The 25,952-nt window shown below is 40.7% G+C and overlaps 1 protein-coding gene across 3 annotated transcripts in view; it reads right to left on the minus strand.

Annotated features, from left to right (window-relative positions):
• Positions 1-25,521, minus strand: part of nek7 (NIMA-related kinase 7) — a 148,353-nt gene extending 122,832 nt beyond the window's left edge. For 2 of the 3 annotated variants that reach the window (XR_011916925.1, XM_072389205.1), the window contains exons 1-2: positions 25,229-25,521; positions 2,690-2,777 (exon numbers count right to left, since the gene is read on the minus strand). Coding sequence is in view for 1 of the 3 variants with exons in the window: in XM_072389205.1 (XP_072245306.1) it covers positions 2,690-2,749 (60 nt within the window). In the remaining 2 variants the exon portion in view is untranslated. The remainder of the gene's footprint in view (positions 1-2,689; positions 2,778-25,228) is intronic. The other variant, XM_072389206.1, reaches the window with a different exon arrangement.
• Between the last annotated feature and the right edge of the window lie 431 nt (positions 25,522-25,952).

The following is a 25,952-nucleotide window of genomic DNA, read 5'->3' on the forward strand; positions in this document are numbered from 1 at the left end:
ATCCTCAGCCAGTCAGCCAGTGAGCCAGGCAGTCAAACCAGCAGGATTCACCCCAAAGGTGCTTCTCATTCTTCTCCTCTGAATCGGCTCCACAACCATACCGCCTTGTCTCAGCGCTTCCAGACAGATCGGTGTCTGTCAAACTCTGTAGTGACGATCAAAATCTGATCTGAGGGGGCCTTCTCACTAACCCTCCCACTCACTCAAGAGCAAATGCGCCATTAAAAATGCACATCTTACCAGCTCATCTCATTTAACTAATGCATATGCATCATACCTCCGGGACCAAGAGAAATTTATCGCAAGCGATACAGAGTATCCTTCATCACATATACAATTCAGATTTCTCCAGGAGCAGGCTGGGGTTTTTTTCCCCCTTGCTGCCAAGCAGACTGAACCTTTGGAAATCGTGAAATAGATACAGGACTTGTTGAAAGACACCCATCTGGATGCTGGTTAGACAGTCATCTACATAATCTAACTTACTGTCTCTGTCTCTCCCACTTCCAGTAAATGTGAAATCAGTTCAAAATGCTCTGTGTGAGTGGGGGAAAAACATGATGCAACACAGAAAGTTCACTGTGCCTCCTGAAAAAAATTATTTGGAATTAACACTGATGTAAACTGCTAGAAATAGATTGAAAACCAGGCAGAGAAATCATTAAGCCTGAACAATAGCACATAAACAACTGTTGAGAGATCACACAGATTCCCTGTGTGTGTGTGTGTGTGTGTGTGTGTGTGTGTGTGTGTGTGTGTGTGTCAAAGTCAAATTAATTATTAGAGCTTTTATCTGACTTTCTTCTGTGTGCAACCCAATTAAACTTAATTTTGCAATTAGAAATCTTAAAATAAATCTCCCCCCTTGGCAGTTCCAGTGTTAATCTTGCCGTACGCACGAAAAAAAATGGAATAAAAAAACAAGTTCACAACTATTTTTAGTGTTTGTGTGTTTTTTTTTTTTCCTTCAGAAAGAATCCACATTTACTCTGGGGCACATGGATGATCCCCTTTGTTTAAAGTCTATTCAATACTTATGGAGGCAAAAACATCCTCCTGTAAAGAAATCAATGTGCCTGATGTTGGAGGGTGGTATTAAAACCCAACAATGACCAGATCTGCACAGAACAAACTTGAGGTGTATCGAACAAAAAGAGGCATGGAGGGAGGCCAGGCTCTGTCAGCCTCCTGAGCTCTGATCAATACGATCAAGAAACATTCATCCGCTGCTGTCTATCTCACACCCAGGCTACAGTGGTCTGTGGGATGGCTGGACTGAAGGGCATCTCTTGATTGATGCCAAAAAGAAAGGGTAATACAGGATATTTACATTTCAAAACACAAAGAGGGTGGAATGCTTCAAATGAATGATAGAAGTAAATTATCTTCATAAATGATCAAATCATTTGTTTATCTGCAGGCAAAACCTTCTTATAAACACAGCCTTTAACACTGGAAGCAGATTTAAGGACTCTATCAGAACTCATTTTCATTCGCCTGGCTTCCCTTAGGTCAAACAAACCTCCACTCGACCTCGTCTTTGCAGTGGCAGGTTTGTGTTAGGAGTGCGCAGAAGAGCGCCACTGAGACACTTCTGTTACACGCCAGCACGAATGTTGCTGATGTGAAGCGTTTACCGTTTCAGTGATGCGATTACCTGTATTAACAGGTCCCAACCCAAAGAGAAGATGTCTGACGTCATCAGCTTTGCTTTTGACACAGGGCTAACTGAAAAAATAAGTCTTATGTCACACTGTATAAACCTTCCTTCAGCTCTTTTAAGACGTGTGAATAATGACTTTACCATTCCCAATCAGAAGGAGATATTTTATAAGGCTGCAGTAGCTTTTTGTGTCAATTGCTGCAGCAGTGTGCAGAGCCAAGCTTCACACCACAGAGCCGCGTCGTTACGTAACCTTAAATGTCTTTTCAAATACACGTTTCAACTTTCCTCTAATGTACTCTGTAGAAGACCAGTGTAGGGAGACAAAAATCACTGTATTCGTGTCATTTTCCCTGCAAAGCGGCGCATTAATATCTCCAGTCTAGTTTCTAAGCGCCGCTTTAAACAACAATTAGGGTTCGTGAATGCTGCTCCACTGAAAAACAACGGGCGATATTAAACCACAAAACAATGTTTAGAAACATAGTTGCAAATAGCATCTGTGAATGCTGCCCTACACAGTGCACTGGGCAGCTCTCACAAGCATGACTGGCGCTACTAAAACATTAAACAGCAGGAAAACGAGACGAACACTGAGCTCATGTGCTTACACTGCCACTTAAATAGATGGATGCCTTTTTCAACCCTTGACTTTAATAACTTCAGCAATTCAAATGTGTATCTCACCCACCCTCTATAAAAGTTGCAGTAAGTGTAAATAATTGCCCCTCGTCTCTAATATTTAGGATTTTACATCACGCAGATACATATTAAAAAGCAAAAAAACGAGGAAAAACTGGCTGTGATGACATGAAATGTTGCAAATTTATTTGTCTAAGTCTATAAACTTCTTCATCACTTGGATGCAGTGGTGTGAATCTTGTGGTGGCATATGGCAGCCCTACAAACACTGCTCACAATGGCCTAAAAATATCTGTGAACTCTGTTAAAACTTTCAGCATCTCACTCTATGGATCGCTGCTGCTTCACAGCAGCTTGACTTGAGTTCATGTTTGTACGAGTTACCTGAGACTGAAACACGAGCACGGCTGCTTGCTGTCCTTGTGGCTGGGTGTCCATATCCATGGTGTTAGGAGCTTGATCCCGCACACCTCTGAAAAGTATAGACAAAACACTTAGCTTTTAACTTCTTTAAAAGTGCTACAGAAAGTCGACACAAGTATCCAGAGGAAATATCCAGTGTTGCTCTGCAGTAAGCTAGAAAACGATTGCTTCAACAGTGTTCAGCTTCCACAGAACTGCAGCCCACGTCATGCCTGTGGCTTTGACACTAAGTCTACGTCCATCTTTGGTTGCATCATGGAAAACCTATAGCAGGCTGCAACAGGTAATACTTCTCTGCATTTTACTGGCCTTCTTCCAGGTAATCTTTCTTGGGAATTACCAGTCATGCCAGCTGTATGTTCAAGCAATTCCACTTAATTTTACATCTCTGAGAAAATGTAGGTCACACAGAGGTGAATGAGCTGTGTGTGTGTGTGCGCGCGCACGTATGTGCATGTGTGTGTGTGGGTGTGTACGACTTGGTTTTCTTTAATTGCATGTCTTGGCATGTTGCCTAGATGGTAGCTAACTGCTTAAGATTCACTACTACCAGTTGCTTATCTTATCACCACGCTTAAAGCAGCCGGTGCCATAATAAGAAATTAACCTGAAAGAATCATTTACATGGTTTGAAAATAGTATGATGCAAAATTAACATAAGCAATTAATTCTAGTTTGCACCAAACTCATCTCTGTGGAGAAAAAGCTTTTGGTGCTCCAGGATTATTTTCAAAGCACAACGTAACGCACATGCTATAGTTCCAAATTCTGACAATTAACACTGTTATACTCATGAATAACACAAGATGCAGGGCATGCACATCAGCAACAATGTGTCATCCGAAAGGTAACGCATATATAAAGTGTGATGTTTGTATGTGCTAAACCAAACCAAGGAAACATGCGCACATATTGGGTGCTTGTGGAGAAATAAACAATGTAAACATGCTAAAAAGCTGGAAAGTAATTAAAAGCACAGGTTATGAACAAAGGCAAATAAAAGTCTGTGAAACGAAATAAAATTCTAATTATTAGGGTGGTCAAGTGGTCAGGCTACAAACTGAGATACTTATTATAGGATTTCAGATCCTGCCACTCTTCACTTTTCAGTGGCTAATTTACATAAAAAGCTGCATGGAAAAAAAAATACGTAAAAGACACATGAAGGAAAACAGACACACACAAAAACATGTGACACTTTAGTGTTCTCCTGCTGGGATGACAGCAGTCTCTCTGCAGATCCTTTGTCTGCGTATTTCCAACCGTCTCTCGTCACAGTTGCGAGAAACGTGCCCAGGCCAGTTGAAAATCCTCTTATATTTCCAAGTGTAACCCGAAACTAAAGGTTAGTACGCAGAAGTAACCAGTGTAGAGGACTCAGATTACTTCCTTGCAGCAACAAGTAAGGCTGCACGTTATCGCGAGTTACTTAAAGATGCAGTCGATTACTGTTGACAGTTCATCTTATCAACCAGTGTGTTTGGTTGCCACAAAACAAACAGAAAAGAAAGAAAGAGATTAAATTAATATCCCAGATGTACTCTGTGCTCAAGCAGGCAGTCCCTTCTGTACGTATCACTGTGTATGTGCAGTGAACTTTTGAATTTGTGAGTGAAAAAGACGTGTTTCTGGGTGATAATCTGTCTGTGAGCAGTGATGAACTCTACCTGAGACCCATCACAGCTCCACAACAGAGGTGATTCAGACGGATCTACAGCCCCACTTAAGGTCCCAACACAGGATTTTACTAGTCGAGACTTGGACATTGACTGAGCCACTGTAACTTCTCGATTCTTTTCCTTTTCAGTTTTTAGATCTCCTGTTCTTGGGACCATTGTCCTGCTGCATGACCCAGTTTCAGCCAAGCTTTAGCTGTCAGACAGACTGCCTCACATGTGACTCTAAAATACTTTGTAGAAGTTCATTCTACAGGTGTCCAGGTCCTGTGGCTACAAAACAAGCCCAATTCACTACCCCTCCATTAGAGTGCTTGAGGCGGGTTTTTTTTAGCAATATGACCAAACATCTCCACTTTGGTTTCATCTATCCAAAGAACATTGTTCCAGAAGTCTTGTGGTTTGTTCAGATGTAACTCAACAAACCTGAACTGTGCTGCCAGGTTGTTTTTAGAGAGAAGAGGCTTCCTCCAGCAACCCGTATCCTTGCAAGCAAACTGAACTGGTCCAGTCTTTTTCAAACTGTACCGTTGGAGACTTGAACTGTTAAAGTGCTGACTGATGGCTGTTGTATCTGAGGAGTAGCTCTTGGGATTTTGTATTGTTAATCGGTATTGACACAGTCTGACCTCCGGGTCAACTTGCTGGGATGCATCTCCCTGAGAAGATTTAAAAATGTTTTGAATGTTTTCCTCTTGTGAATAATCCTACAGTAGAAGATGACCTCAGAGATGTTTGGAAATGACCTTATAAGCCTTTTCTGACTGATGGGCAGCAACAACGATAGGCTTGCATGTAGATGATGGTTACAAATCAGTTAGAGTGATATCTTTTGTTTTAGGCATATGTAATGAAGTGTTAAACAGCAATGTGCTCAATGTAGGTTATGTTGTCCAGTGTTCAGGAGCAGGAAGCCAGTCGTTTGACAGCTGTGACGCTGAACAGGAAATTAATCAAAACAAATTAGTTTCATTTTGGTTCATTTTCAAATAATTCAATAATCATTACTGCAGTAAGACTTTTTTCCATTTTTCTATTCTTTAGTTGATCTACTGTTTTAACTTGGATTCAGATCCCATTTAGAGAACCTAAAAATACATAAATAAGATAAAAACATTAGGATATGCTTGTTGTCATTTGGATTCCAGTGTCACAGAGGATTTGCAAGTCAGCTGGCCTTCATGCCTCTTGTTGTGGTTCTTTGCACTGCAGCCTTGTGTTTTGTTAGACTGAGGCTGGCATCATTACTCCTCTCCCTCGCCCTCCTGTGTTCCCGACTGTCTAAGTGTCAAAATAACCAGCGGGCATCTGAGGTCCCCAATGTTCTTTCACCTCCTACATCCCATGGTAACGAGATCAATTAAGACTGCCATGTTAGATTAAACACACATCCAGAAATAATGCATTTAACATAACCAACTCAATCAAAAAAGGAGCAAATGAGGCACAGTCACCATAAAAACAGGCACAAAAAAACATAAGCGGTTTTTAAACTTGCATCAAGTTAGCCTCAAACTAACGAACCCCCTTCCTCGAGAATCATCGCTCCACAGTGGCCGTCACAACTGCTTGTCTCGTGGTCCGTTTTCCCCAGAAAGTTCTCACTCTGACCATTTTGAAGGGAATTTTGACTTCCAAAACCCATTATGGACTCAAACAGCAGTGGAAACTCCATGTATACGTCTGTCTCCATTTCGGTCATGTGGGTCAGAAATGATGTCAGGCTGGCACCAGATAAAAGTTAAATCCCCGACTATCTATAGATACATGTCGGAGCCTCATTTGGAAAGCTGCAAATATAGTTTAGCGTGCCGTAGAAATTTATTGCATGTTAAATATGTAAACTCTCAACGTGCCGATGACGTGTGCAAGTAAAAGTAAGTCAAATCTATTTCCTATTTACGTATTTAGTTGCACTTCTCGGGTCACAAGTTTACATTATTATTGTTGTTCTCTTGAGATCAAAGGTACAGTCATCTAGACTCTAAATGATGCGTCATGGTTCAGAAGAAAAAAAGAACGGGATCAGTGCAAAGAAAGAATACTTTCAATGTGCTCCGTCCGACACTGCAGCCGACATCCTCACAGTAGTTGTAATCACACGGAGACGATGATAAGTGATGAAATGATAGAGGCAGAAGACAGGAAATGAAGTGAGGCAAAATGAGACATGACGATTAAGCAATTTCTGGGGGAAATTCTCTTTTTTCAACACTTCCTGCCTACTTTGTCTTTGCCTAGCTGCCATTTCCCCTTACTTTAGACACATCTTAATCTCTCATCTCAATGTTATGATATTCAATCTAAAATCTGGTTTTTGGATGACACACAGGTTCCGTACAGCGACCAGCCCTTTACAACCCACCGAAACAACTAAATGATTGGTAAAACGTGTGCATCCAAAAGAGAGACTTGATCTTGTATTAGCAGTTTGGTGTTCAGTGCAACTGAGGTCGGTAACTCCAGAGAAGGCTTTAGTGTCAGAGAAATCTCAGGAAAGTTTGTTTTGCATTGCTCTAAAACTCACAATGAATGCACGGCTCATTTTTTCAATGGATTCCAATGTTGAAAAACATACCTAGAAACTAATCCACCCTGCTGGACACCAATCAACCCCCATTTATCGCACCAAAAATGTGACAAAAACACTTTTTTATTACTTTATTGCTACTTGGCCAAGCATCCACCTCTGCTTTTTGGACAGGATGTGGGTGTATATTCCCAGTTTTTATAATACAGATAAAATGAAACACTAACTTAATAAATTAAGAGACTCCTGGCCACAGTAAAAATGTAGGGAAAACAAGGAAACATGAGAAATAGGTTTCCTTACATTAGTCTGAAGAGGCATATCTTCCTTCAATTGGGGCAAAACTGGAAAAGCTAGCAGGGCGCAGCAGGGATGGTTCAGGACAGAGTGCAACAGATGCAGAACTGAAAAAGGTGCCAGGAGAAGGGGGGAAAAAAAGAAAAAGGCTCGAAGAAAAAAAGCTTGTTAGCCCCGATGTGTTCACGGCCCTGAGAGAGAGTGTGTGTGTGTGTGTGTGTGTGGAGCTATGTACCACAGAAGTTGGCACTGGCTTTAGCTCCTCTTTAATCCCCATTTCCTGCCTTCTGCATAATTCATTTAAAACAGGAGAAGAGGAAAAACAAAGAGAGGGAGATGATCATAAAAGGTGGATCAAGGCAAACTGGGATGGTGGGGTGGGGTGGGGCTTAAGCAGTTTGAAAAGGAAGAGTGCTAAATCAGCTCACAGTCTGAGGACAATAAATATGAATACAAACTGATGAGTTCTGGTTTAAGGAAAAGAAAGTGCGAAGGGCAAGTGCGGGGATGAAGAAGAGGAAAAATATAATGTGACACTATCCGGCCTGGGTGTACGATGCGAGGGAATCAAAGACACCTTTGAGGAGCCAGAAGACGACAGTGAAAGTGCTACAAGAGTGGTGTCCATGATTACAAGAAATAGAGAAACCTTTGAGTCTGTGCTCATGAAAGCCAACCCGAGGCCTGCTCTCAAACCCCTGCTCGCCTAATGCTGATGTTACAGAAAGAGAAAAGAAGGCAGAGAGAGGAGTAAAGCCTCTAATGATGGAGGGGGCCAGATACTACAGAAGCAGCACACTTTTCAATTCATTTTAATCACTATTCAAAATCATTAGCTCAAATTTGCAGGCACTCGTGTTCATTGGGCCATGAGCTGAAAAAGAGAAAGACAGAGAGGGGTAGCGGACCAATTACACCTCAGCATGCAAGCCAGTTTCTGAGTGTGATGGTAAGACTTGACAGAATAGAAAATGAAGAGAGGATGTTTTACTGTCTCTCAATCTAAAAGAAAATGAAGAAGAAAAAAACAGCGATAAAAAGAGAAACCTTTGAATTAAGCTTTGCAAACCAAGCCAAACACCAGAGTCCAACTACTCAGACTCCTCCATAACCTCAAATCTGGATGCAAAACAAAGTTAATCAGGGACAACTCAGCATGAGGAAATTACAGAGTCTCAGTGAGAGAACCCAAACAACAATGATTAAATCAAACTGAATTCACTATGAACAGCCAGAGCATTGCTGGATTAATAGCTCGGCCTCTTTTAGAGTGTACAAAGTGGGTGTATGTCTGTGTTTGCTGGAGCTACGATTTAGGGTACCTGATTAAACTTAGTGTAGTTTTTTTTACCATCGTCAGCTCTTTTTCTGTGCAAATCCATGTCAAGTTTCACAAGAAGAGTTTATAGACAGCTGTTAAAAAACAAATAAGAAAAATAATAATAACAACCTTGATGCTTCCGCTCCGTACGGGTATAAAGTACATCAGCGTGTGCGATATATTCCGACCTTCACTTACTCCCTCCTGAAGAAAGCACAGGAAAATGATAGAAAAGGAAATGAAGACAAAGAAATTCACAATGGTCTTATGGGATGCAACAAGGCCAGTGATCCATAACGCTGCTTGCTAACTATTTATAGACATCCTTTACAGTTTTCTCTTTCAGATTTTTATAGGCTCATGATTATTTCACTGCAGAAGTAAACAGCACAGCACGATCAGCCAGGGCTTCATGTGAGGCCCAATATGATTTATTAACCATCAGTCCAAATGAGCTAGTACAGTGCTCTGCTTTGGTGCAAGTGCGTTTCACCTTCTAAAGCCTCTATAAAGCACATCAGCATAACCTGACCTTCCATGGGCAAGTAGTCCCATTAACAATACTGAGCTCTCCTCTGTCTTCATCTGCCTGTGCAAGCACACCTGCACATTTGTATCCCCTCATCTTCACATCCTCTACCAGCATCTATAGTAAGGATGTCCACAATTGAGAAAAGATCTCAAGCACAAGCAGGTGTCAGCCTCTCCCCCTCCCCCTCTCCACCTCCCTCGCTCGCTCTTGTCCTTCCCACGTCCTCGATGTCGTGCTCCTCTGTGCTGTGTGTTTTTGACACGATCTGGCACGTGGCTAAAAGCCCAGGCCACCTCTGTGCTCCATTGTCCTACCCACTCCAGTGCGGCATGGATGGCTCTCTTGTGGCGAGGGGCCCTTTGTTGCCAGTCTGTCACTTCAGCAGGTGTCTTACAGTAAAAGGCGGGAGCCAGGCAGTCAGCACTGCTTCGTTAGTGTGTACTACTCCGTTTGATGTGCTCATTTCACCAGCCGGAGATGGCAGCTAAGGAGGATGCTAATAATCACTTGAAAAGGCAAAACATTCCACTTAAGCTTGTAAAAGATAAACTCCAATTTCAATGATAAAAGAAGAGTGACAGACAGCTATGGTACCAGTTGAAAAAAAGACTGCCAGCCATAATATCTTTGTCTGTTTTTTCTCCTCACTTCTATTGCTGGGTGACACCAATTCACACTGTCAATCACAGTAAATAAAAGTATATTGACAAACTGTTGATTGTGTAAGGAAAGACAGAATCATGTGGGCAAAGTATGCAAAAAAAAAAAAAATAGAGCTGCATTTAAGACAGCTGTGTGTTATTCCTGAGAAGCCAGCTTAGTGTGTCAATGAGCAGGCTGTGTGAAGGAGAGAACCCCCCAGGCGTTCAGGAGAGGGGACCCAGGGGGTTTGGGCTGTGCTTGCACACCTTCACTACATTTACAGCCTTTCAAAATGCCATATCACCATCACACCTCAGTTAAAATAGAAACTGAATGCATAATACAAGGAGGAAAACAGAAGTACCTTAAGAGTACCTAATTAAGACTGGCTTATCTATCTGTAAGTGACGCCATAACTTTGAATATGTAAAACCGTGAGCAAGTCACCAAATGAACCCTTATCCTCGCTTCGATAGTGAATCGAGAATAAGCGAATTCTACTAGATGAAAATGGTTTCCCATTTAAGCACAATTTTGAAAATGATAAAGATAAAGGCCATCGTATTCACCATCAAAAAGCACACTTAAATAAATGTAAAAGCCTATTTTTTTTTTAGGGCAGAAGAGGGAAATTATTTGACTTCTACCTTCAATCAACAATTAGATCAGACAAATAATAACAATAATAACATCAAGCTCTGGTCATTGATTCACTTATACCTGCATAACAGTATTTATGGTTTCTGTAAAGTGTGTTTTACAGAGCCACAGAGTGCGATTATTATCCAGCACTGGAGTGAATATTTTAAACACGGTGGGATTTCAGAGTGTAGCATACAGCAGAAAGGTTTATTTAGGCTTTGTCCACATAAACATGCATATTTAGCTGTGTCAACGCCTCTTTTCTACATACAAATGGTAATCTTAGTCAGAAAAACTTGGATTTAGAAACTCTGTTGTCATTGAATCTGTGCGTACACATGCAACTGAGGTTTTGGGCGTCTCAGCCTACTTCACACGTCCACTGCTGCTTTGTGTAATGAGCGTGTGCTGGAAGCAACAATGGGACCTATATACCGGTTTTACTGAAGATTTAGTGCGCTTTCTTTGTCTCGTACTCCAACGTCATGTTGACAACTGCACTTTGTTGTCTTGCCACACATATGACAAACCCCCCCCTGAAACTGTTATTCTGGTTCTGAGGGAGATCAGCGCATTAGGAATGCTCGGAACGTTCTCCTCTTGTATTCTGATGTGTCGTTAAGCCAAGACAAATCTATCTATTCGGTACAAGTCAACAACAAGGTGATTCAAAGTGCAACGTTCAAGGAGTTGATGTCGATGTTTTCCCAACCTACTGGCCCGGCATGATTATTTCAGTATTTGTGCGAACTTTGCCGTCTCATATGAACGGAGATCATTTTTAAAATGGTAAAAGCACATGGGGAGTGACATTTGGCCTCTATATTTGAGAAATTATTTTATTTTGGGAAAACTAGTGAGATGACTGCTACATAAATGTGATTTTCAAATTGGAAAGCAACATCATTCAAATATTCTTAAATTATATGTTTAGGAGGGCCCCAAAATCACTATGGAAACTTAGCAAAGTGCACGTGTAATCTACGTATAATCCTGTGCTGAAAGACATGGGGAAAACCATATTTCAGCCGTACATGCACAATCACACACTTACTCATCTAAAATGAAAGGGTAGGTGTGTCCAAACCTTTGACTGGTACCATAAATAATACACAACACTATTCCAAAAGCAAAGGAAGGGGCAAAGAATTAGCTTCTTTTTTTTTTTTTTAAATAGCAAAAAAAAAAAACAGTTTAAAAACTACTAATTATTTCATATAGAGGTAAAAAAAAAAAAAATAAAAAAAAAAAAAAAAAAAAAAAAAAAAAATCACACATTTGTGAGTTAAGCACACAAAGCAGAAACATTCTGCTTATCTGATGATGTCAGCACAACAGCACAGAGTAGATGTCAAGTGTGAAACAAGCTACTTCTCGAGGGTAAAAACAGGCTGTATTTACTGGTGTGAAATAGATGAAAATCGTGAACAATTGCAACATGAAGACGATCCGTAACGATCTGTCAAACTGCAGAGATCGTCTAGGGCACAGTCTATAAATTGCTGTTCTATGCTGATGCACCGACGCACCAGACGTATTACGTCATCAACCTGACTGACCAATCACAGCGAATTATGGGCAGTGACGCGCTTTCTTACCCGCCTCCTTGTTTGTGTGTGTAGCAGTAGCCGCATGGAGCGTCATGGCTGAAAGCCAAACGGAGGAGTTGGTCGCTAAAAAAAATTCCACCTCAATTATATGGAATTGGTTTGGATTTTCTGCAACTGATCAAGCGCAAGCAAAGTTTACACAGAAATGGTTCGCACCCCACACGACAAACCTGTTCAATCACTTGAAGGTGAAGCATCCCAAACAGTATGCTGAGAGCCAAACAGCGAGGGGCCCGGCGGCACCGGCACCGCAGGCAGAGGCAGCAGCTAGCTAAGACCCAAACATTAACACAGGCATTTGACAAAGGCATTCCTATGACAAGTCAAGCAAGTGATAGAAAGAGGTAACAGAAGCAGTTACCTTTTATCTTGCAAAAGATATGGTACCGTTCAAGATGGCAGACCCGCGGTACGAGCTGCCCAGCCGAAAATACTTCTGCAACACTGTCTGTTTTTCACTTTACGATTGTGTTAAAACCGAAATCGTGATTTTTTTTTTTTTAAATCGTCATATGATATTTTTGCCACATCTCCCACCCCTAGAGTAAAGAATCTGGTAAGAGCAATGTAAGTCTCGTGTTAATCTGTCTAAAACTAAAGATAAAATATCCAACCCAAAGGTCTGTGAATCAGAAGATTTATTTTCTAAGTAAACCAGTGCATTTGTCAGAGCCAATATATTAGAATCAGTGGTTCCATGTTAGGTGGCAGTAATTAGAACCTATTAAGTGAGTCACATATGGACCACGTAGCATTCAAAGCCCTGATCTTCTGGACTTGTTGTTCTCTTTGTTATTGACGTGTGTGGCAGTACGATGATGCAAAGATCTAAAGCGCTCTCTTAATGCTTCAGAGAAAAGGTTGTAGATGCTTATGAGTCTGACAAGGTTTTTTTTTTTCTAATGATCTAACAACTGTAAGTACACCACTCCCCTCTAAAGAAAATCATTTGATGTAGTCAAAATGTAGACATTTTTTCTTTACGTACTTCAAACTGCCTTTGAAACACCTGGAAAAAGCCTTTGTTTACAAGGAACATTCGGGCTGAATTTTATTTGCTGCTGAGCTCATAGCAAAGACCAGGAAGTGCATAGCAACCATTAGTGGTATCGCAGTTTACGGCACTTCTTAAGACCCATCACGTTTGAGGCCCGGTAGCAAAGTCCATCTTTTATATAAAGTCTATGACACCAGCTGGGAAGTATGGTGGAAGAAACTTATGGTTTAGGGGTGCTGTAAGGTTTAAAGTGTTCTATCCAATGGTGACGCTGAAAGAGGATGTGAAAATATTATCAGAGATTATCTGTCTCACAGTTCAAGCTGAGCTGGAAGTGGACCCATCAAGAGGAAGATTATCTCAAGCAAACTTACAAATGCACAAAATGAAGAAATGGAGGGTTATGAAATGAACAACTCTTACCGAAACACTGTGGCGGGGTGTTAAGAGACTCTTGAAACTGAAAGAATAGTGCATGGAATTAAGCTTTTTTCAGGTTGCTTACTGTATCTCAGAGACTAGTGAACAACAGCGACTTCTGAAATAAAGGGTGTACTTTTCCCCCACAGAATCATATCATCCATCGATGCTGAGCACGATACAGACTTTTTTATTTATACCAGTAACAAGGTATGACATCAGACATTATAATCCAAAGCAATCTGCTTGCCCTGTACAGCCGTGCCTGTGTGTACGTCTGTTGCTCCTCACATGAGGAGCTCCCCCACTCCACTTTTCCTTTGGCATGTCTTAGCAACAAACTGAGCTTCACTTGCTTACAACTTCTTGTCATTAATGCCACCTTAGCAACTTTGCTTTTCAAAAAAGCTACCTTCCTTGCACATAGCAACATCTTGGACAAACCATGACTACATTCATTGTAGGTGTTGTCAGAGGAGCCCCCGAAGCAAGCACACAAACATGGACACATGCTTTCTCCGGTCTGTATTATCAGAGACTGTTGGTTAGTGTGTAGTCTTTCTGTAGTATAATTTCACAATGCAGAGGTTTGCCTTTTTATGTTTAATATGGGCTACTTAATATTCACATTCTTTCAAATGACCTTTTCATTTACAAGTTAATATATACTATGCATGGAGTTTTTTTTCTTGGAGACATGGATGTTCTCGTGGATGTTATGTGGTCATTAAAGCAGATATTCGAGGTATTTCGAAGAGAAAATCACAACATATATTTACATCTGAACAACAGACCCACACCCAGAGACACCACAGTATGACGAAGATCCCAAAGGCTTTAGGTTGCATTAGTGCCCTGTGGCAACAACCCATAGTCTTTCACAATGCAGAACAGAGCACTGCACAGTAGTGCTGAGACTCCGGCCCTCCAGGACCAAAAAGGGCTTTGTTTGTTAGCCATGTCACTGACTGACCACCAAATTAGCTTCATCACCTCTGGCACCAAGATATTGGATGTGACATTCTGTACCGCAGGGCTGTGGCTCTGTTTATTCGCATGGCTAGAAGGCTAATATTCAAAATAAAAAAATAATAATAAACAACATGGGGACAAATGAGGAAATTTCATGCAAAAAAATGAATAAATAAATAAATAAATACACAACAGAATATCAAGCTCAGGTTTGGCTGTATGGTTTAAAAAAAAATAAAAAATAAAAGACTGTTAGAAACAGCATTTTTACAGCAAATCTGGTCTTCTTCTCATAATAAAGCCAACAGGAATCCTCATATAAAAGGATCACCTTCTATGAAAGGGATTTTATTAGATTATTTTCCTCTAACACCATCTATTCTAGATGAGATGGTGTATCAGTGAAGGGAGCAAAGGGAAGTCGTCAAACACTTTGAGGCATGGTGTAGGAGCAATCACTTCATCTTGAAGCAAAAAAAGACAAATAGGTTACTGGAGATTTTAGGAGGACCAGGAATAAGCGATCATTTCTATTTCTAGCCAGGCAGAAGAGGCGTTGGTGGTGGAGGACAACAGATTGAACTAGAAATGCAAATTTCAGCACGGTTACATACAGCTACAGTTAAAGTATTATTCATTTCAGTGAGGCTTTATTAGGGAGGCAGCTTGACAATGACAGTTTCAAAAAGCGCAGATGCAGACTGGCAGAGCACACAGTGAATCAAGAAAGTTATTTAAGTAACTAGACTCCAATACAGTTAAATAGTGTAATTAAAACCAAGTTTTTCTAGTGACTTTTGGACCATATATACGTTTGGTTCTAGTCACCTGAAATGCCCAATGTCTCAAAGCCCAAACTGCTGACCGACGATAAGACTTCTCATTTAAGTTTCTCATCTACGAAACAACCCGACTAAAAACATCTGGTGAATGCAGTTCATTTTCCCTAAACAGAAAACCATAGTATCTCATACTCCCTTAAAGGAGGTTTTTTCCTTCTTCTTGAATAACCTGATGCTGTTAAACTGTGTTAGCATTGAAGGTTGTCTAAGATAAAATGACAAGCACAAGATGTCCAAATCATTAGTAATATGAGAGGAGTAGTTCCCAGGCATACCTTCTTCCATAGCTGACTGCTAATATGGGGTTTAAGGGCTCGTATTGGGACTTTCCTATGACCAAGTCTTCTTGTATGATCTGTAAAAGATGGGAAGAGGACCCCCAACCCCTTATCATCTTCACAGTTAGTAATGGAAAAATCTTAAACCCAAAACAACTTCTGCTTAAGCTAGTCCATAAGGAGAGAAAGAGATACCAAACGAAAACTGTGGTCCACAACTTCATGTAGCACACAAAGACTCAAATGCAAACAGAAATAAATGTGAAAATGAAAGTCTATATGAAGCGCATGTGCTAACAGAGGACCACTGGGGCATAGCTCCACAAAAATCAAACTTCAGTTCAGTTTCAGTCTGCTGAGGAGGGCCCAGCTGGCTGCCGCACACACACAAACACACATTTACAACCTTCTAACCAGATCCAGAGCACTTCAGCTCAATCAGAGGTCAAAAACTCTATGTTGCTCCATACAAATGAGAGCCATGATTTTGTCCAACTCCCAAAGACGATGACTTCTTTTAATGAAACCAACAGTAATCCAACTATTTCAGCTGCTTCAAGAAGCAATTTATCCTGGCTTTGGATCACAGCACATAGAAAATGTTCTGTCTGATCACATATGTAAATGTACAAAGCAAAAACAAATTAATAGCTCATGTTTTGCTCCATCTTGACAATTAGGTGTTTATTTGAGGAAAAACTGAAATTATTCACTTAAAATCAAAACACTTGGCTCCTATTTAACACTTTCCATTGCATAAAGAAATATGTTTAATCTAATTTCTGTGCAGTAGTATGAAGTGGAAAAGTGAGGTTTCTTTCACCGTTCCTCACTTGAAACGGCTGCCAGTGGGTCAAGAATCCAAACCAAGATTCCCAAAAATATACATTGGACGCAAATTAAAATAGAAACATAAACTAACATGAGCACAACAGATGCACAAAAGCACACACAAAAAGTTCAATGTTTATTCTTATTCCTCAGGCACTCATCTTTCTTTGCATGAGTGCATTACCCGGCACACCGACAGAGCGTCCCAGTATGTGAGCGAGTGTGTGTGGAGCTGACGATCAGAGAATAACGTTACCCCTAAGGGGTCGCACCTCTCTTCATTCTCGCCCTCCTCCCATATTCACTTCTTTCTACTCTGTGCCTGCAGGGATTTCCCTTTTCAGTTCAGAAGAGATGTCAGACCTGTTCCACCATCCCTAACAGAGGCTGGACTCTGCCCTATATTCACCAAACATCTGTGAAACTCACCAAAGTCTCATTTCAAGATCTCAGAAGGTGAGGCTCAACACGGTAACAACTGAATAAATATGTCCGAAACTGGCATCTGATTATTTTTAACCTCGTTGGCCAAGTGAGGACCTGCTCAGAGCATTAAGCCAGAGAAAGGGGGTCCCCATTTCAATCACACAAGTTGAATTACAAGCACTAAAGAGAAGGTTTCTTTGACAAAACAAAAGTCCTGAGTCATCCCTCATTCTTTATATTTTGCTTCCTAAGAACCAGACTTTCCTGTGATTTTTTAAAGTTTCAAAGTTGAGTAATAGTTCCCTGCTTTTTCAGTAGAATTTTTTATTTTGTTTGTTCAGCCACTTAACAATGAACAATGAATGAAAAGACACCTTACACCAGGGACAAACTAGTGTGGTGTCAACACATAACAGACAACTGAGCAAAGAAACAATTTTAAATTGTATCTTTAGGCGTTTTGTTTCCAGCAGCCTGCTACAGAGATCATCTGTTCCCACTCTTTAGTTGCTTTTATGAAAAATACCAAAGATATCAAAGTTTGATGTATTTACAAAAAAATAAAAACCTACAAAGCAGCTATTGTGAAACAAAGTTGTATGCAAGGTCTTGACAAACCAGACTGTTGAGCAACTGTAATATGATATCTGCAACAAAGCACACAGTGGTAATGGACCAGTTAGATGTGTGCCCAACTATAAAAGGTTGCACTCTAACAGTCTGCTGTCATTTGCACATGAAGGTAAACACAGTGGTTGGTCTACAGGATGACACTGCACCCTGGCACGGGAGATTTACCGACACTCATTTCCTGCTGCTTAAACATGGAGGATGGTGGCATGAAAGACAAAAACGTTCTCCCAGAAGAAGGCAGCTGTGCGAAACAGAAATTGCAAGAATCAATTACGATGTATTCCCAAAGTGAGAGAAAGCTAGATTTTGAAACCACACAGTCGAAGAACTCCCACCCCCTCCCCTCAGAGCTCCGCCAAAGCCACACCTCTGTATAGTGCGCACACGCACCACCCCAGTAAGCGGCACGTTAACCTTGGGCTAACACCACAAACTGTGGTAAAATACAGCCATTGACTAACACACAATGTAGCTACATAGCTGCCAAAACAGCTAATTCCCCACAAAACAAACCAAAGCATCGCCTGTCCAGCAGAAAAACTATCAATCAAATACAATCAATGCAGACACAATGCATCTTCTGGTTGAGGTCTATTCAATCCTTGTTCAAATTCAATTAGATTCAGTGTATGTTCTGTTAAAGCAGTAATAACTTTAACTGGATATGAAAAAGAACCAAATGTCAGCATTTCTTCATGAAAGGGAGAGGGAATAAAGCTTCACACATCCCTGAAAATTGCATGTTGTAAGATAGATGCTTTGTGAAGAAACATGTGCTCAGCCTTACTCTTTGCTCAGAATATTTACATGTTTTACTACTGATTAAAATCATCGAAACAACATCACACTTTGTGCCTAAATGGTTTCTCTCCATCTTATATCTTACGTGTGTTCTTCTGATCTTGAGGCATCATACAGAAATACGGGTTTAGGTTTATTTATATCAGAATGGCAAAACTGCAGAGAAAAATATGCAAGGAAAGAGAGCAGAAGATACAAAAAAAAAAGAGAGAAAAGCTCCCCAACCGGGGTTGAAAGCAGCTAACCAGAGAGGTCTTCCCTGCCACTTTCACACATTAGAATATTAATATTTATGAGAATTCCTGTTCCCCCCCCTCTGTTTTTTCCCTCAGACGATTTGAACATGAAAAACTTGAAAAGCGCAAATTCCAGGAGTTGCGTATCACAGTTTGACCTGGAGCCACACAGCAGACACCAACCATGACAGACTTGCTGTTCAAAGCAGGCGGGAGCTGCTTTCATCAGGGGATCCTGGTGGGGTTTTTTTTTTTGGTTTTTTTTTTTACAGTGTGACACCACCAGCCCATGCCATCTGCTTTTTCTAAAATCAGAACTTCCAAGATGTGCTTCCTGCTCGTGTGTTGTTTATAGAAGGGCTTCATAACCGAGGCCCAGCGTCATGCAAGCTTTTGCTGCTATGCTTACAGCCAAGGCTCGCAGTGTGGCGCAATGTTAAATATTCACTGTTAAACTGTCAAGCCAAAACTGGTTGGGAGCCCAGCCAGGCATTCACAGTACTGCGGCATTGGATTCTCCTCCTCTGTAAACACAACCCCACCAAATCAATCTCTTCTCCCAGCCAATCCAGAATCAGACAAGCCTACTTCCCTCCTCAAGCCACAAGTGCACTTCCTGAAAACCAAGCCAAAAGGGTCTTTTCCCTCATTCATATTCAAAGAGCATCTTCTATATCTTAAATACTATGCAAAAATACATCAACACAGAGGTAGTTTGTGCTTAAAAGACACCTCTAGCCCAGGCCTGAGAGTCTCTGCTGACTCTTAATGCCTGCCATCAGACATCTGCAAGATATTTTTATTTGGTGCGCCAATACCGCATTGGCAAAGGTCTCTCATCCTTGGCTTGGCAGGACTTCTGACAGAGCCAGCCGGGAGCGCCATACAGACCTAACCCCTGCTGCTGTAGCTTCCTGTTGCTCTGAGGGAGTCAGGCTGCCTGCCTCCCTGACAGCGGGCCAGACTGGGCAGGAAGGAGAAGGCTGAGGGGAACCCCCTGGTAGACACGATGCCCAGGAGAGGAGAGTTAAGCATGGGGGGGGGGGGGGGGGGGGGGGGGACTTGGAGTCTCAGAAGAAGCTAAGGATAGACTGAGGGAAGAAGAAGAAAACGTGGGGAATCTACAAAGAGAAAAGAGTTAACTGGTGCGCAACGACAGCGAGGGGTCTGAGATGAGAAGCAGTCATGGGGGGGGAAAAGAGATGTGTCACATGGAATAGGGAAGGGGTGAGACAAAGGGCCTCGAGGCCAAGTTAGGCAGGAGTTGAAGGGAGCTTCTTATTAGGACTCTTCTTCCTTTCTATATGCCCCCAAGCCTTGACCATAACCTCAAAGCCCTAGGCCAAACCAAGAGACCAGGGAGACCACGGAAAACTGCCGTCAGGGTACAAACAAGGAGGGAGCACAAGAAAGATGTCTGCCACACACAAATGAGGCATTGTGACACAAAGAGACTGGAAATGAAAGAGAATGGATTTCCCGATTAAGTTTTTCCCCTTTCCCATGCAGCAGTCCAAAAGTTTTGCAGCAAGCTTGAAATACCGAAACCAAACCAATGTTCACCTTCTGCTAAAACGCAGCTGCAAATGATGAATTTGGCCTTAGTGTAAATACTACATTCAAAAGCAACAGAGGTATGTAAAGTTCTCAACTCCAAGACACATCGTCACAGTGGAAGACTTTGCATAGATGCAGTGACACTATATCGTTGAGAGTTTGTAAAATCATTATCTACTCTTCTTAAATTGTCATTTTCCATGCTCTACGTAACTATAAGCTCCCAGTTACATTGTTCACCTCGTGTAAGCAGCATTTTGTGAAATCAAAAAAATCAAATAAACACTTGCAACACAACAAATTTGAGAAACTTTTGAGCCAGCCTTTTGACACCTGACCAAGAATGCAACTTAAGGGAAGAAAACCATGGATCATGATACAAAAATAATATCCAGATCAAGTCATGAAGGCAGTTAGGATTCATACCACTTGTGTCCAAAAGTATTTTGCATTATATCCACTGAGACAGTCTCCATTTAAAGTCTGGACATCATATCTAAAACAAGTTCAGATGATGTTTTAAGTCTCACAGTAACAGATCAGAAAAGCAAAGCTACATTAGATTACCTTTCGAAAATGTCCATCCTACCACCCATGGCACAACAACAACCTTGATTCAAAGTATTTTCATTTATTTGTTCATGTTCGTGTTAGAAATACTGTGCGTCAGAAACAGTTCCCCGTGCTTTAAACAGAGAAGAGTGGGAACTTTAAAATACATGAATCGCCCCCGATCTTTATCCTAATATTCAACATGAAGTAGAAACGGGAACAAAAATAAACAAATACTTTTTTTTTTTTTAAAAAGCTGTAAATGTCCCTTGTTGCACAATGGAAAAAGGGGGGGGGGGGGGGGGGTAAAAAAAAAAACAGACAATCTGCCCAAACATGTGCTCTCTTCGGCAGCAATTCCTGTGTGAGACATTAAGGCTTATTTGTGGTGAGTCTGGAACAAATGCCCATAGCACAGTCAGCAAGCAACACAAAATAAAAAGAAAAATTCCTCTCTTTCTGCACGAGTGCAAATTCTTTCTGCTTTTGACTCATCTCATGACAAATGTGTACCGTCACTGTCACTGATGTGGTGTTTACAGTGGCATATAGCATCTTGTGATTATTCTGTGAAAGTGAATTGTAACCTGAGGCATTTGTATTTTTGCATGTGGATAATCAAAAGCGATAGAGAGGGAGAAGAGACGACTGGAAACTGATAGCCAATTAAAAAGGAGGCTTGAGAGCCATCTTTCCATCACAGCTCAAAACATAACAACATGGCATTGATGGTTTTATTTAAATGGCAACATACAGCGCACAGCTTATTCCTCAAGCTGCAGTAACTCAGACAGTGCTTATATACGGAAGGTATGAGATGCAAGCCCTTACCACACTACTCTTGATTTTATATATATATATATATATAATGTGGATGTCAAAGTTGACGCACAACTCAGATCGATGTGTGAAGAGCCTGAACGGCACAACACGTCACTTTAGACACCATCACAAGTGTCATTCCCCTGATTCTGCCCAGATATGCAACTGTGCCGCCTGTATTTGATCAGTATAAATGAGGAGAGCTAAGCAACAGCGGTGTATGAAGTGTGTCGTTTGACACATTTCGTAGGCTTGAGGAGTTGCGTCCTATTGATTTAGAAGAAAAGCATAAAGTTATCTTGAGTGTTTGGGCAAAAATGAGCTAAAAGTGACAAACCCGATGAAAAAGGGTCATTTATGGTGTGAAAAGGGGATTTTGAGGCCTGCTTTTAACTCTCTCAGTGAGATTCATCTTTAAATCTGTGATTTTTTTCTTTTTCTAATCTGCTTAAAGACTCCTTTCTGCGAGTTCAGCGATGTGTTTTTATGTTACTTTGATGGGTACACCACATTAAAAGGTTCGTAACTCAATTTCATAAAAAAAAAAAATCATTTAATATGAAACAGGGTTTTAGAGCCAAAAACAGGGCCAAGGTTGTAAAAAAAATATGAATAAAACCTTTTTTTCTCTAAAACCCTGAACTGTTAAGTGAACCACTGATACCTTATGATCATGGCATAAGCTGACCCAGGGGCACTGAAAGAATTTTATAATCTTAAAAACAGGTCCTAGGTCAGTATTTTTGTGCTTGCACATCTTTGTAGTCGGTTTCCCACCAGAGCACCATAAAGCCCAATAAGAAAAAGCATCAGTGCCAAAGTGAAATTTACAACCTTCACAGGACATAAGGAGCTGCGAGGCATCGTCCAAGAACATTTGAATGCTTGAAACATCAGTGACCCTTCTTATGATAGAGGGGAGGTGGATATGAAAAATATTGACAGGCAGCCTGCTTGAGAGGAGTGAAAGAAGCTGCCGAGACAACCTTTTCCTCATTTCCAAAGACCTTATTCTAAACTCTAACCAAACTGAGTCCGGAAAGGAAAGTCTTAATTTTAAATTATTCGAAGCCTTCCATCTCCTACCTTTAATCTTTATACTCTTTCATTATTCGTTCTCTCTTTGTATCCTCTTATAATGTATCGAATATCCACTAAGCCAGAATGCTAAAGTATCTCATGAAACGATCCGCTATCTTTGCCAGCACCGTTTCTCTCCAGCATTCGGCCAAGGTCTTTGACATCATGCAAAAGACAGTGTTTAATGTAGCTCAAAAAGGCCCCAGGAAGCATCTTCCTTCAAATAAGCTTTGTGAAAATAGTTTAAAAAAAAAAGAAAAAAAGACAGCAAACATTTTTTTTTGTTCTTTGTGAAAACCCAAAGGCAAAATGACTGTTAAAGTGGTCAGATGACAAATGTCTCATCTGATCTTTAATCCAGTGGAGGTTCCAGCTTCAGGGCTAAATCAGGAAACTCTCCCAGGAATGAGTGATTTGGTAAATTCCTATGTGCTACATCACTGCTCAGAGTGCAGCATACGTTTCCACATTAATGAATAGAATTTAGCTCTGTCTGATTCTGAAGGTCTGATTGCCATTAAAACCGACGTGACAAAGAAAACACATACAGACATACATATCTGACTCCTGTCTCCTTTAAAGACCTTTTAAAGCCTGCAAAAAAGATACAGAAATATACAAATATTTGCACTTCTAAAAAGGCCCAATTTTCCCAATTTATAACATTAAAAAAATTTGAACATTTATGCAATCATACCAAACATAACTGATCACCACTTGTCCATCTACCTCTATGAAATCTAAGCAACAGAACGGAGCTAAACGTTTGGCATTGCCAATCCTGTCAGAAGCAATCCACCTCCTATCAGCTCAAACTCAAAGGGAAATGTACTAGCAGAAATCCTTCACCACAGAGACTGACGCAAAGATTTGTCAGCCATTTTCTGATCATCCGGTTCATGACACATTGCTTGATTATCAACTTCACACAGCCAGCCAGTGTTCATCTCAATCACCTGATGACGCTGGCAGACTCCAGCCTGTTTTCTCTGACGATGATGGTACGTGGCAACACAGAAGTGAGTAATAATTGGGTCAACAAGGTATGTCAGCTCCCACTAACGCTCGCTTGAATCATCCCTCTGTAGTGTAGCCAAATGTGATTGTCTGACGCCTGAAATATTTGGCTGTGATGGGCAGTGACAGCAACACAGTGTGGGACAGAGCTTTCAAGCTACATATAACCACCACCACCCCCAAATTTGTTTAAATTAATCGAGATGAGACCGTCTACGTACCAGTGTATGTATCTGTCTTGAATTCTTGACATGTTTTTAACTCCAAAAATCATTTTGCAACCACAGGTTCTTTCCATACAAACACTGTCTTCATGAGTAATACTCTTAAGAGTTTGACAGTGTGAAACGAAGAGCTAGAAGCAATGCTGGTAAACAAAGGTGACTGTTTTCAGAATATGTTTGACAGTTACTTACCACTTTGTAGTCCAAAGTACTTAGAGGTAACAAGTTAAACTAGGCTGGTTTGAGAACAGATTTATCAATTAGAACAAGCTTTAAGTAACACATGGTAAGACCTGATTTGTCTTGGAAAAATCTGATATACTGTTAATCAACTAAGCAGCCAAATATGTTTTCAGGAAATCTGTTCATAATTCGGTTAATTACACTTTAAGCAAGGCCAAAAAAAAAAAATGTAAAGTTACTACATCTTTATGTGTCTTGAATTAACAGTTTACTCTTAAATCTCCAGACAGAAGTAGTGTTTACTAAATTAGCCTTTTATATGCCATTGAGAGATAATGTGCAGCATCTGCATTATTTCATGCAATCGTCCACAGATTGTTTCATGAGACCAGTGAACTTTTGATTACCACTGGACCTTAAATGAGTTGATAAATATCTTTACATGAAATGAATGCTCACAATAGTATTTCTGCATGTCCTTGAATTAATATTTGTTTAGTAAAAAAAACAAACAGAAAATGTGGGTTTTGTTTGTCAGTTGTAATTTTGTAAATCAACAAAGGTTTACTGTAAAAAGTCAGGATATTTTCTAAGTTAAAATTTTGAAGAAGCTCATCTTTTACAGATATGAACACGATACAAAACGCAGAATGGATCTATGTTCTACCACTTTGGAAAATGTAGCTTCACTGTGTGTTAGTTCACATAATATGCATTAGGAGCCATGTATTATTGTGGTGTCATGTACCTGTTGACAGTAATAACATAGCCCTCCATGTTAAGTAGGCATATTAGACTGAACTTGGGTTACCTTTTACCGCATCCCTTGACAACTTTAAACCTCTTCAGAGGAGATAATTATATAGGCATGCCAACACGTGAGATGCATCTTCCTTCATGAGGAGAAGAAGACTTTTTGACATTTCTGTACGTGTAAAGTTGCACGGTTGTCACCGTGCAGGACATCAGAAGCGGCACTGTCATGTTTCCATCGCAGATTTGACTGTATTGCTTTCTTGTGACGTGCAGAGAGTTAGCTCAGGTTAAAGGTGCTCTAAAGCACACTGTAATCATATCGTTACAGTGTCGCTGTTAACTTGAACTGACAGTGTCAGCTTGGTCATTTGAAGGTGGTTCAAATTAGCAAAGCGACAAGCTAATTGGCTAACAAGCTAAGCTAGCTTGCGAACTTCGTAGAAACTTTTTCGAGTGAGTGTCAAACTCGAGTTTGAGCGGAAACTGGCCACAATTGTGGTTTTTTTAAGACTACCAATCTCGTAACAAGTAGAACACATAGGTGACAACGGCATACAAGAGGTTCATTAGCTGTATTTCACTTTCATAAGTTCACTGTGAGCTAGCGCTGTGTCAGTACTCACCAGGAAGTGGGACTCTGCTGCTAGGCTATTCCTCCTTCACGTTAAGAGTTTCTTCTGGTGGCTGTGGTTGTTGTCTTTGTTTTGACTTTCCCTTTCTTTCCAAGGTCGCAACAAAAAGTCGAGTCGGTGGGCCTCTCTTCTTGCGTGGCACCAGGCCTGCGCGCTACTATTTTTTTTTTTTCACGGACAGCGCCTGTGCCGTGGAGTCAGTCGAGACGTGTACGTGTTTTCAGACAGACACTCCACTAGAAGGCCCCCCTCATCACCACACTGCTAACCCGTGTGCCAGTAATGTAAACAACGCAGCAGTGCCGAGCACACGGGACGGAGGCTGTCAAATATCGCGAGATTTAACACATAATCAAACTTTTTCCATCGAGTTTGCACTAAATCTTATCGGGGATTTTTGTTAATTAGGCCTTAAATTTCTAAAATGCCAGGCCAGTTTCACATAGTTTACTTATGTTGAGCAAAAGTTTCTCAAATTCTCAAATAATTAAATAAACTTGTCATAGTTTAAACTGAATCTTAAGGTTTTGGATCGCAGTTGTGTAGGAGGGTGCTGGCACAATTGTACAGTTGGCAATCCAGCATTTACCAGCAATATTGGTTGTGTATCATTGATTTATCATTTTTGCAGATAAGTTGTTGAAGTACATCTTTCAGGGAAAAAAGTTGCTCTATCAAGTGTAAATAGGAAACAAATGCAGTGATTATTAAAACA

Source organism: Leuresthes tenuis, unplaced genomic scaffold (assembly GCF_036924035.1).
Source record: "Leuresthes tenuis unplaced genomic scaffold, fLeuTen1.0.hap1 SCAF_7, whole genome shotgun sequence".
Taxonomy (NCBI): domain Eukaryota; kingdom Metazoa; phylum Chordata; class Actinopteri; order Atheriniformes; family Atherinopsidae; genus Leuresthes; species Leuresthes tenuis.